The 12,474-nt window shown below is 48.6% G+C and overlaps 1 protein-coding gene across 1 annotated transcript in view; it reads right to left on the reverse strand.

Moving 5' to 3' along the window:
- Nucleotides 1–2,644: 2,644 nt before the first annotated feature.
- The window catches only part of PHF20L1 (PHD finger protein 20 like 1), a gene marked incomplete at its 3' end in the record, with an annotated part of 56,172 nt that continues 46,342 nt past the window's right edge, over nucleotides 2,645–12,474 (reverse strand). The window contains exons 15-21 of the mRNA XM_081111273.1: nucleotides 11,812–11,976; nucleotides 11,021–11,202; nucleotides 10,023–10,122; nucleotides 8,566–8,761; nucleotides 7,211–7,577; nucleotides 5,816–5,978; nucleotides 2,645–4,589 (exon numbers count right to left, since the gene is read on the reverse strand). Of these exons, the coding sequence (XP_080967399.1) occupies nucleotides 4,447–4,589; nucleotides 5,816–5,978; nucleotides 7,211–7,577; nucleotides 8,566–8,761; nucleotides 10,023–10,122; nucleotides 11,021–11,202; nucleotides 11,812–11,976 (1,316 nt within the window). The remainder of the gene's footprint in view (nucleotides 4,590–5,815; nucleotides 5,979–7,210; nucleotides 7,578–8,565; nucleotides 8,762–10,022; nucleotides 10,123–11,020; nucleotides 11,203–11,811; nucleotides 11,977–12,474) is intronic.

Raw genomic sequence — 12,474 nt, forward strand, 5'->3', positions numbered from 1 at the left:
CTGCTGGGCAGGCTCCCCACCGGCCCTGCCACCTCCCCTCTCCTTGGCCCCAAACACAACCACTCAACCTCCTCTCCCACCCCCTTCCTTCTCCAAGACTGGGGGCTGTGCCTAAGGGGCGCCTCCTGGAGATGGGGGGCGGGGGGATTACTGGAGAGCCAGTGGGACACAGGGGAGGAGATGCTTTGAGACATCAGATGTCACTGTCTCTGACCCCATCGGCCGTCACCCACCGGAGACCCACCGAGCCTCCTGCCCTCGCAGCCCAGCCAGGCCCTGCGAGACGGTGTCTCCCCAAGTCCCACTCGGGAACTCACAGCCACACACACTCTCCTTGTCTGGGTTGTGGGCAATCATGACCGTCCTGGTGCTGGACTCTGCTTCCAGAAGGTGGACACACACTCCCCTCTGCCTGCCGAGCACAGCGGGACCCCGGACTCTGCAGACAGAGAGGCAGAGGCTGAGCAGCGGAGACCAGAGCAACCACGTGGCAGCAAGTGCCCTGGACTTCATTTTGCCTCGTGTCTCAGACCGGGCACTGGAGAAACAGCAATCTAGAAAATTCCAAAAAGCTTAGGCCCCGAGCCCTGCGCCAGCGTGGCGACCGGCTGCGTGAGGAGAGGAGCTGTCACATGGCTGGGCAGCCCCTCTCGCTGTGGGATCCTGGAGGCCCAGTGGGGAGCCTGGACGTCCACCCCTCCTGGTGGCGACAATAGGCGCCTCTCTCCCTTCCCAGCGGGTGGCGTCTGGAGGGGCCTGGGGACAGGCAGGATGGCCACCACCTCCCAGCAGTCACCGAAGGTCACACGGGAGCCTAAACCCCACCCCAACCAGCGGGAACCAGGGACTGTCCCCTCCAGGTGTCAGCAGAGGTGGGGCTAGAATCTGGGTTCCTACCACTCCCCACCCCCGCCCCCCCCCCCCCCGCCGGCAGCAATGAGGGGGTGCCCTTCCCGCACCGCAGTGCTGCTGTCAGTTCTACGGAAACAAAGGGTTTAAATGAGAACCAGGATTTCTTAGCACAACACCCACGTCCAGGCTGTGACGAAATCACTCACCTTACCAAGAAGCAGGAGAACGGCACCTTGAAGCGCCAGCCAAGTCAGAGACGCAGGTGACGCGCACGATACACAGCACGGAGCGGCCGCGGTCAGTGGCCCTCTAGCCTGGAAGTGGCTGTTTTCGTTTTGTTGGTTTTTCTTCCAGAATCAACTGGATTTTTTTAATGTATTTTTATTGTTGATAGTATTACAGATTATCTCCCGTTTTCCCTCCCCTTGCCCGCCTCTTCCCAGCCCTTACCCACCCCCCAGGCTTCACCATCCTATTGCCTGTGTCCATGGGCTATGCCTGTGTGTAAGGTCTTTGGTTTGTCTCTTCTCATTCCCCAACCCCACATCGAGGTGTCAGTCTGCCCCATGCCTCCCTGCTTCCGGTCTTATTTTGTGGGTCAGTTCACTGTGTTCACTAGATTCCACAGGAAAGTGAGCGCGCGGGCTATTTGTCTCAGACTGGCTTGTTTCACTTGGCATCATATTGGAAGGGGCCGTTTTGATGAATGAGAATGAAGTTAACATGCCAGTAGTGATACTTCCGCGACACGGTTTTTATGAAGAACGGTGGACACCGTGGGACTGGGAAGCGGAAAGACACCGACCCGTTTTGAGGGCCCGGCACACCCAGTGATGAAACGGAGATGGGAGAAGAGAGTTTCAAGCAGGCGCCGGGGTGACTGTCAGCAGAGAGGTCGGCAGGAGACCCGGGGGCTGCGGGGAACGGCCGCGTGTGGAACATGCACAACAGGAGCGTCCGAGAGGAAGCGTGTGCGAATGAGTGTGGAAAAGGGGACCTGGCCTGAGATGACGAGAACCAAGAGCCGCGGAGAAAGAGGGCACTGCCCGGGTGTGCAGAGAGCAGCTCAGCAGGACCACACACCAGGGTGAGGAGGCACAGGCTAGTTCTCAGCCTCACACCGAGGATGGCCGCTCCCCGAGGCTCACTCCTTCCTGGCTGGGTCGCAGTGAAACGTTGCCGGGCCAACATTTAAATAGATGTGCTTTTTACAAGACTCAACACCAGTTCACCTGGAACTTCTCACAAGGGACGGGCACCCTCCTAACCAAGCAACGCTCAGCCACTACTTGCTGAAAGGCTTCCATCAATCCTTGATACTCTGCATCGAATGGATATGTATACAGAAGTGATTTGACATACTGACTTCAAAAAGTCTAAATTTAAAAATTCAGACTTCCAATTCACTTACACAGAAGCAGAGCAAAATTTCAGCCACCTAATTATCTATCAATGGAACTTGCAGTTTGCTGGCTGCTGACAAAGCAAGTGGTCTCATCTGAAGACACAAGAACAAGACGCATTAACACAGCCAGGCGCTGAGGGTGTGTTAGGCACACAAGGGTTTCTCTGACTGGGACAAGAACCCAGGGGCCACCCCAGGCACTCATAGGCTGAGGCGGCTTTGCACCATTGTTGAGAAAAAGGAGATATAAATTCAGTGTCCAGGATGTACCCATAAAAGGGAAAAGATGAGAGCTATTGTTTTTAAGCACAAATGAAAGGTACGGTATCCATCTTGAAATACATTCGCAAATTTACTCCACACATGGAATACAGGCACGTTATTTTTACTTTAATATGCAAGTTTAAGCAACTCTCCACAGTGTCACCTCTACGGAAGCTGCCACCTCAGTGGGTCTGATGAAGCTACTGTCGCAGGGACACCCAGGACTGTGCTGTCTGCTGGACTTGGCGCCTGTGTCAGGCTCAGAACCTCAAGGGCAAGACAGTGCGAATGACTGCGCCGCACGTTCTTCTCGTCTTCACATCAAAACACAGGCCGCAAAGAGGCGAGCGGGAGCCGCCAGGTATGTGGAATCGTTTTAATAAAGTGTTTTACATACAGTACCTTACATATAGAACAGTGTGTTTGCAAATTTAAATAACATCTGAATGTACAGTGGCATGAATTCTTATCAAAGATAAATTCAAGTTTCCTGTCTCTCAGTTCTGAATGCATGTATACAGACCGCGAGAACTGATCCACAGAACGAGGCATAAAATATTCAAGTGTCATGTCATCAAACAGCCTCCTCTGAACAGCCTTTCCCCCCCTTTTTAAAAGAGTTTCAAAACCTGTACATACATATTTAATTTTTAAAAACAGTCTGTTAAAAGGTAACATTTCATGTTAACCACCAATCCTTATAGTCTATGGTAATAAAACTAGATATGCGTAGATATAAATATGTGTGGGCTATGTACATATGTACGCCGAGGGTTTGCTTCAAACAAGCGTCCACGCGGCCGCATCCCTGCGCGAGCAAGTGCAGGCACAGAGCACTGCGGGCGGGACCGGGCTCGGAGCCCAGCAAGAGCTGACACAGCAACTTAGTTGCCTTTGGTTTCCGAAACGGGTCCATCTGTGATCAAAGTGAAAAGTTCTGAGTGCGCATGTGTTTTTTAAAAATAAAATTCATCTTCAGAAATGCAGCTTCTCCAGGATCCCACTACCAGCAGTCGGGAGCCCCTGCCAGGCCGTCCGGGTCGCTCCCTGCCTCGTCCCGCTGAGGGTATTCCCGTTGCTTTTCTGAAGGAAACACTGAGCAGTCGGATGAGTCAGTGCGAAGCCTGCACGCTGCAATCACCTGTATGTGTCAGACAGGGCAGCAGCATGCACGCTTCCGAAGGCCTGATGGCACTGTAAGACTTGGGGGGCCACCCCCCTGACACCTAAAATCCTCCTTGCAGCCACATCATCCGATTTGGCACACGGACCCTTCTGCAACCCTTTTGTTTTCAATGAGCTTAGTGCCCGCAAAAAACTCCAGTTCCCTGGTGTTTGCCTTTAGAAGTCCATTGGAGTGAGGTGCGAATTCCACACCTGTCCTCCCGCCAGTTTTCCGATCAAGGACATTCCTCACCTAAGAAACAGCTCATGATCCTTAAAAGTAGAAACACTCTGTTTCCAGGCAGCTGGGTCAACTGCAGAGAAGACAGCTCTCACGGCAACTTACAGAACTTGGGTTTCCTCTACATTTTTTTTTTTGGCCAAATGCTGGTTTATAAACAAGGATCTTCCTCCTACAAACTATACAGACACACCGTGTCTCTTCCGACGGTGTCTTGAGTTTTATGTAATCAACTCCTCAAAAACCTGCCCATTCAACTCCCTCAGCAGAGCCCATTCCACTTCCACTGGTCTTGGCAATATCACTGTAGCTTGCTCATAAATTGATTTTCACATTAGCATCCTTGATAAAGTTGTTCTCCATTCCCTCAAGGTGCCAGGCTATGATGTCACAAATCAGGAAGTGACCAAACAGCCCTGCTGTTACTATCTACCCAGCAGCCATGTGGGCAGTGAACACCACCCCACTGGAGAGCGCCCCGCCCTCTCCCCCAGGCTTGGCGGTCACAGGGAGCGCAGCGTCATACGGAGCACAGCGTGGCTATCTGCTGCACCTTGCCCATGTCCATCAGCAGCTGCTTGAGGTGGCGCTTCAGTTGGGGCAATCTTGTGAGAGGGTCGGGCGGCTCCAGCTCCCCTGTGAAATCCAGCCAGCTCTCCAGAACTGAAAGAGAGAACCAACACATGTGAATGCAACTAGAAGAACAGCCAAAACTGGTATCATGAGAAGGCTGCAAACGTGATGGAGACGGTTCACTTCCCTTTTCGAGGAAGGCCAATGTGCACAGCCACTTAGCAGCCTTTATATCTTACCCCACAAGGGCTCATGTCTCTCTTGGTAAGCTTAAACTACTGCAATTTTAGGTAATTTTTCTCTTTATATATGTTTAAATTAACTATTTTTTTATAAAAATATATTTTTGATTTCAGAAAGAAAGGGAGAGGGAGAGGGAGAGAGAGGTAGAAACATCAATGATGGGAGAGAATCACTGATTGGCTGCTTTCTGCATGTCCCCATCTGGGGAGGAGCCTGCAACTCAAGCATGTGTCCTTGACCAGAATCGAACCTGGGACCCTTCAGTCCCCAGGCGGATGCTCTATCCACTGAGCAAAACCGGCTAGGGCAAATTACCTCCATCTTGAATGTCTCTTTTTACTCTCTCATGGAATAGAGAGAAAAAAGAAAATGTGACGCTTTCCCTTATTATTATTAATAAAAATTGTAGAATGCAAATTCATTGCATTCTGCCTGGACGCTTAGTATGTTTATGTGTTTTTAAAAAGTAATGACAACATAGAATTGAAAAGGACACAGAAATTGCCACCTTCTTTTCTTTGTTTAAAATGAACTTCTGATTAGAGTAGCTGAGTTTCCCTTAAAATGAAGTAGAGACAGTTTAAGCCTAAATGAATAGTTACTGTGAGCAGGCACAGGGCAATATTTCATAAATATCCACCTGAAAAAAAACAGAACACAAATCCTAAGATTATGCAGTCACATTGTCCCCAGCTTGGAGACTGCCCACGCCAGCTGTGTAAGCACATGTAGAGGGATCGAGGGAGCCCCCTCGGCATGGCCAGCACCTGCAGTCTCCACCCCACAATTTAAAAAGCTTTAAATAGCTCTAGCTCTCAGTGATTAGAGCATCAGCCCAAGGCCTGCAGGGTCCTGGGTTCGATTCCGGTCAAAGGGCATGTACCTCAGTGGCGGGCTCTCTCTCACATCAATGTTTCTCTCTCTCTTTCTCTGTCTCTCCCTCTCCCTTCTATTCTCTTTAAAAAAATAGAAGAATATTCTCAAATGAGGGTTAACAACAACAAAAAAGCCTAAAACAACGTCTTCATAATTACACACTGTAGTAACTGCATTTTAGTTCTTCCTTAAATTACCATCAACTTCTTTTTCTATGAGATCCATCCTGCTGGTGACTTCATTCTGCACGTTCTCGATGTGCGTAAGGAGGTTGAGCTGCCACTGCAGATGTGCGTCTCCTGGGTCTTCAGAGCCCTTTTTATCATTATAAACAAATACCATATTCTTTTCAGCTGGATTCTTCACCAAAACACCATTGAAAAAAACAAAGAGTTGGATGTAATGCACCATCATAAAGAAAAAGATACATTAAAAACCTCATCACCCACAAAGATCAGCGAAATCCAATCAAACTCCTAGACTATTCTTAAGGAATTCTAGCCCATAATCAAACGACAGTTGATGGTCCATAAGCGCAGACATGTCTGCTCCATCTCCCCACAATGCCTAGCAGCACAGTGCTACACAGGATCAAAGGTGCTAAAACTCGATAAACAAATGAACTCGCTAATGACAGTCTATAATTAGAATGTCCAGCTAATTCAGACTGACCCCTCCCTCAATTCATCTTAACTGATGACACACAGATGGCCGGCAAAAAGCAATGATGGAAAAATCAAGAAAGTTGGCAAAGACCAGTATAAAGTCTAATTAACTGCAGGCGGGACTGGACTGATGCAGTGAAATCAATGAGGCAAGGGAAAGAGAAAACTCTTAAAAACTTAAGTGCAAACTGCTTGGTGCACACACACCAAACCTGAACTCAGAAATAACCCATTTCACAATCGGGATATTAATCTGACAACATAATTTAGCACAAGTTTTATGAAACACAAGCTTCCCAAATTCAGTCAAATATGTATTTATGGTGATTACTTGATAAAGGGAGCCAGACAATGAAGCACTAACTTGAAAGTGGCATTGCGAATTAAAACTCGATTTTGTAAAGATGAAGGCACATCCCAGACAACCCCCGTGAAGAGAAGGTTATAGACGTTCACTGGACACAGCGCTCTAGGAATTCAACTTACCGCATAATGGAGCTGATATGTCTATACAAATATGCTAACATTTTTAAAAAGAGGATTAAAGTGCCACCCTTTATCTTACACATAAAAAAGACAAATTCTATTAAAATATACACACACCCATGTGCATGTTCGTGTTCTCACACAGACATTTCCATTTGGAATAAAATGTGGTTCATGTTTTTGTGGGTATCTAGGTGTGCTTATAAAACTGAAACTTTTGTTAGGGCAAAAGTTTACTGAAATAGTACAATTCTGAATTCGGGGATAATTAAGTGTCCAAAAGGCCCGTGTTTTCTTGTAGAGAAAGCAAAACTTGTCTTTCCCCTCAGGAGGCACTGCGACCTCGGAACTGTAAGTGAGCTCTGGGACTCAGGTGGGCATTTTCTTTCCCTTTGCTGACCTAGCACATGCTCCATCACAGACACAGGGGACTAGCCCTACCTGTGCAGGTGCCCCATCTTCTCTCCCCGGGCACTGCGCACGGCGTCTCTCCCTCAGGTACAGTTCCTGTTCTTCCTCACAACTGCTGACCTCATCCTCCTCGGAGCTCCCGGGGTCCGCGAGAGCTCTGCAGTCCGGGCCGGAGCTCGGCGGCTTCTGGTAGCTGTGCTCGCTGGTTATGTAGGTTTCTTCCACTTTCGGGGGCGCCCGGGGTGGCTCCTTGTGGTTCTGCACGTGGTGTTTCTTTTCTTCAGGAGTAACTGTGTCTTGCACTATTACTTTTTTCTCTGCCCCTGCAACGACTTGATCTTGGTCTTTCCTCTTCCCAGAACAGGCCCAGAGATGAAGGTCAGGATGGTGTTTATTCCTTAAAACAAAGTGGAGAAACAGCAATTAAAAAAAAACAAAACCTAGCAACAAGCACAATGCATAAGTTTCACCATCAGAATGACACAGCTAGCCTGGTGATGCTGCCTTCTGTGCGCGGAGTGCCTGCCTCAGGCCGCCTGACTCCCGGCTCACCAACTAGGGAACCGGGTTAGGAGGAGGTCGGAACTCAGGACAGAAGCAACGATATTCTGTAGGTTGATCTGCCCCAGTATTTCACCCAAAATTTGAATTCTCACAATTTGATAGAAATAGTACTCAGGGGGAAAAGTAACAATGAATTTAATTATGTTAATATATGGACTTCTTTTTCTACAGGATTTTCACTATACTATTTTTGCATTGTATGATATGAAAAACTTTTATGTGAGCATATTTTAAAATCTTTATTCAATCACAAAGTGATACTTGCCCAGGATGAAATCTTCTGACTACGACTGTGGACAGAGTGAAACCCTTGCCACACACTCCCATGTACCCAAGGTGCGGTCCCCCAGGCTTTTCCCGCACACAGAATTCTTTCAAAACAGCCCAGCGTGCACCTTCTCTTCTTACACACGCAGAGCTCTCACCACCTGCCTTCCTCGAATGTCACATGCCTGGCCATCCTGCATGTCAGTACCTACAGGTTTCCTTATTTTCAGCCTAGCGGCTAAGCAGTACCACTGTACATGGTCTAATCACCCAGCCAACTCCCCACGGACAGGCGTGTGTATCTTTACACACAGGTGGGAATGTGTCAGCCAGACAACGTTCTAGCTATGGACCTGCTGAGTACTATATGCACATCTTTACTTTGATAGGTACTGTCCACGTAACCACATCCAAGACGTTATTAATCTCTCCTCTAAGTTACAATTTATTCAGTAACGATTCTGCCTCCTGCTGGTCTGAACCTTCACAAGGCCACGCGGTGTGGTCTGCATTAGGCTTTCCCCTAAACAGCGCCAGCCCGGTCAGCGACTCACTTGAGGATGCCGATCTTCAGCTGCAGGCCGTGCAGGACCTCCGTGACACCGTAGACGTCAGCAAGCAGGTGGTGTGTGGACACGATCTTTTTGGCATTAAGGTGAGAATAATTCTCCTTCACGAACGACAGCCCGCACATCCTCCCATTGTTCAGCCAGTCCTTGTCGTGGCGGTACTTGGCGCTCCACCTCTGCCCTGTAGAGGGAGCGGGCATTCATCACCAAGGGTCCCACGCGTCAGGTGTCTGTTCAGCTGCCACCCTAACATCCTCAGTGAGCAGGGCGAGCTCCAGAGTGAAGACGCACTGCAAAGGGCACGGGGCTCTGAGGGCGGGCCCGGGAGGACTCCCTGCCCCCTGAGGACAGGCTCCATTAGGAGTGGCGGCCGCAGAGGGCCCAGCGGAGGGACCCTGGCGTGCACTGCTTTCCACTTTGCAACATCTGCCATCTGCCCTCTGAAAAGGCTGAGGGCCGGACAGAAATGAGACAGGGACACCTGTTGCTCACTCACCTGTTGTGACCTGGATGCGAGAGAGAGTCCTAGACAAGGACTAGGGACCCCTCCCCATGGCTGAGACCTGCAGAACCCTACGTAATCCTGCACTCCTGATGTCCACAGGAACTATACCCCACTATTAGCTGTGTGTCTGTGTCCCCACTGCACTATAAGGAAGAGGAGGTGTCATTAGAATCAGTCAGCTGACCTCTCCCCGGTGCCTCACAGACAGAAGGCATGTGTAAATGCTGCTGAATGAATGGACAAATGTCTGCATTCATGTCCACCTGCTGCTTCACTTACTGCATTTTTTTGATAGACATGAAAACAATTCATTAGCCTCCTTTTGAAGCATGTAGTGCGCTTCTGCCTCAGAAACGGAGAGCACAGACAGAGCAGAAGTGCTCCCCTGAGAGCCTGAAGGAGGAAGGCCTCTGTGGACAGCACCCAGCGGCTCCGGGGGAGCAGGTCTGCATCTCAGTCCAGCCACGTCTAGTCTGTTCTTGTGCCCAAGGATTCCACCTTCTGTGCCCAAGCTGCCTCCTCATGAAATAAAGGGACCACATGTGATCATCTGAGATCCCATCTGCTCTGAAAGTGGTTGGGTGTATAGCTCTACGAGGAACGTGACAAAACCAGGGCAGAAGAGTAAGTTCAGGACAGCCTCCACTTGAGAGCCAGGCGTAGCCTGCTCAGAAGCAGTGCCCAGGAGCACAGGAAGGGGCATGTTCTGCTCCAGGAAAAAGGTGAACCGCCCTTCCAGCACGGCAGTGCCATGTGGATGAACTTATAGAAATGTCTTTGCCTAAGTCATTCATATAAAAACTACTTGAAAATCTTAAATAGAAGCAGAGTCTGAGTGGCAAGGAAGGAGCAGCGTCCTGGGCAGCTGTCTCCCTGTGGATTCATCACAAGACCTGTGGATGTGGGGAGTGTGGGGCGTCGTGGGTGGGTGTCTTACCGGGAGGGTCGCGGCAGACGTAGCAGGTGTACTGCTCCGGGATGCTCTCCTCCAGCAGCCCCAGGCACACGCTGTGCTGCCAGCACAGACACTCATCGCACTGCGGGACAGAGGAGCCATCATGCGGGCCCGCCACCCACAGGGGCCCTCCCGCAGCCCTCCTCCACACAGCAAAGCCAGTGAGCGCTGAACACGAATCTCCTTTTGGAAACAGTCAACTATATCGGGAACTTCCTCTGGTTGCACCCATTAAAATGTGCTCTGATAAATCACTTGATTCATTAAAAAGTCATAAACCTATTTCTCTCATCTATTTTCCACTGATTTTTAGGTAATTACATGTTTTAAACTCTTAAAAATAGCTTATTAAAGTGCAGAAAAAAAATTTTTAAAGGCAAGTTTATAGCAATGCCTGTAACAATAATCTCTTAAAGTACCAACTGTAAATCTGTAGTTTTCTTATGTGAGAAACTACTGAAAAGGGGGAGAAAAACGGAGATGACTATTTTTATTCCTGAACTAACATCTCCAAATCTCCCGTGTCATCACAAAACGTGTGCTATGCGTCCCTTTTCTCTTAAAGATGCTCTGCCCGCAGGGAGAGGCCATCTGTCCTCTAATCTTGAGGGCCAGTGGGATTTTGTTTCCACGGCTGCCTGGTGAAGGGAGACACACAATGTAAATCACAGCAGGGATGCAGACCAGCAAGAGAAGGGCTAGGTCCGCCGTCAGTGTGGATGCTCACCCATCTGAATGGCTCCTGAAATGAACTGCAGCTTGAGGGCCGCGCACTAAACACCCTGGCAAAGGGGGAGAGTCTGTCTAAGAAAGCCTCTTCTCTGGGGAAGAGACGTCCCAGTCACTACTGCTGCACGTGCGCATCAGGCTGTGTTAGACACCTCTGCCTCCCGCAGCAGAGTGAGGAGAGAGGACACAGAAGTGCGGTGCACTGAGGAGCCCTGAAATCACTCACTCTTCCCGCGGGGAAGGCAGCTCACCTGGATCATGAAGCCATTCTCCTCGTCCATTTCACAAATGCATCGCACGATTTCATTAAGAGCATCATCTTCATCCTGAGATTCCTCAAAGTTGGTGGAGTCGAAGTCCTGATTGTACTCATCCCCACTCAGAAGCAAGCTCTCTGTGGAAGAGTCATCTAGGAACTCCACGTCGGTCAAGTCTAGACACACAGAAAGGGATCTCAGCACAGGCTTCCAGTTCGTGGGACGGGATCACGCTACTACACACTGAGCGAGCAATGCTTTTTCTCATACACTGATGTGTTTCTCTCTCTTTTCCTTCCTCTCTCTAAAATTCTTTTACAAGAGAATTCAGAGTCCATTTTTAAGACTAATATAAACATTTGGAGAAAAAGCATGATCTTTGGAGTTAAGATCAACCTTGGTTGGAGTTTTAATTCTAACACCAACTAACCCAAAAAGCTGCTTGATTTACAAGTCTCTGCCTGTCTACCTATGCAATGTGGATCAGAAAAGCTACTTTATAAGCTGGTAGTGAAGAATATGCAAATAGATGTAAAAACACCTGCAGAAAAGCAGAATATGATAGAAACTAATAGTTTCTTCCTACCATCTGACCTACTACTAAGTATAAAGTCAATTTTACTTTATATGCTTTAAAAAGTAGCTCAAACTTCCAATGTTGACATTTCCATTTAGTTTATAGAACTTTTCAAACTGTGCTCAGACAGGCCTTCAATAAAGAATGTTCTACCCTCAGATCTACATTTTAAGAACCTGAGACTTGTTTTAAGCATTAGTTCACATACTTTCACCGCTGAGATCCACTGACAGAATCGCCCTGGGGTACTGATACGTGGTGTTCTTCTCCGTAAACATGCTGCGCAGAGCCAGGGAGGGCCCCGAAGGCCGAGTCAGCGGGGAGCAGCACCTTTCTAGAAATTCTAGGGAGCTGTCTTCATAGTCTGAATAGTCTGCAATACAAGACACACAAAGGAACAGTAGTGCCCAGTAATCGGGAAGAGGTACTATAAAGGTAATGAGATCAGGTTTCAGACACATAATGATCACACCACCACTTCCTCTTCCCACCCACGCCTCGCTAGATGATTCTGCGTCTCACTGCCTGGGTTTGGCAGGCTACCCAACAGACTATCACTGGTTTTCTCACTGTTTCTGAAAGCTGAATCAAGGCACTATGAGATTCTAGATTGAGAATAACTCCTTCAGTCCGCTCAAGGGTGCCTGTCAGGTGATCTAGTCCGCCATAGGTGGGAATGGAAGTCTCCAACTGTTGCAAAGATTAATTTACAACCCGCTTAATTTATAAACCTAGCTCCTATTTTCAAAATTATCTAGACAAAGGAAAGCTACAGGAACTTCTCGGTTCTCATCCACATAGGGATCTTGTCCTACCTCCATTTTGGTAAAAGAAGAGAGAAAAGTTGAAAAATAAAAAAGGCAACCGCCAT

Source organism: Myotis nattereri, assembly GCF_964212035.1.
Source record: "Myotis nattereri genome assembly, chromosome: 17".
NCBI lineage: Eukaryota > Metazoa > Chordata > Mammalia > Chiroptera > Vespertilionidae > Myotis > Myotis nattereri.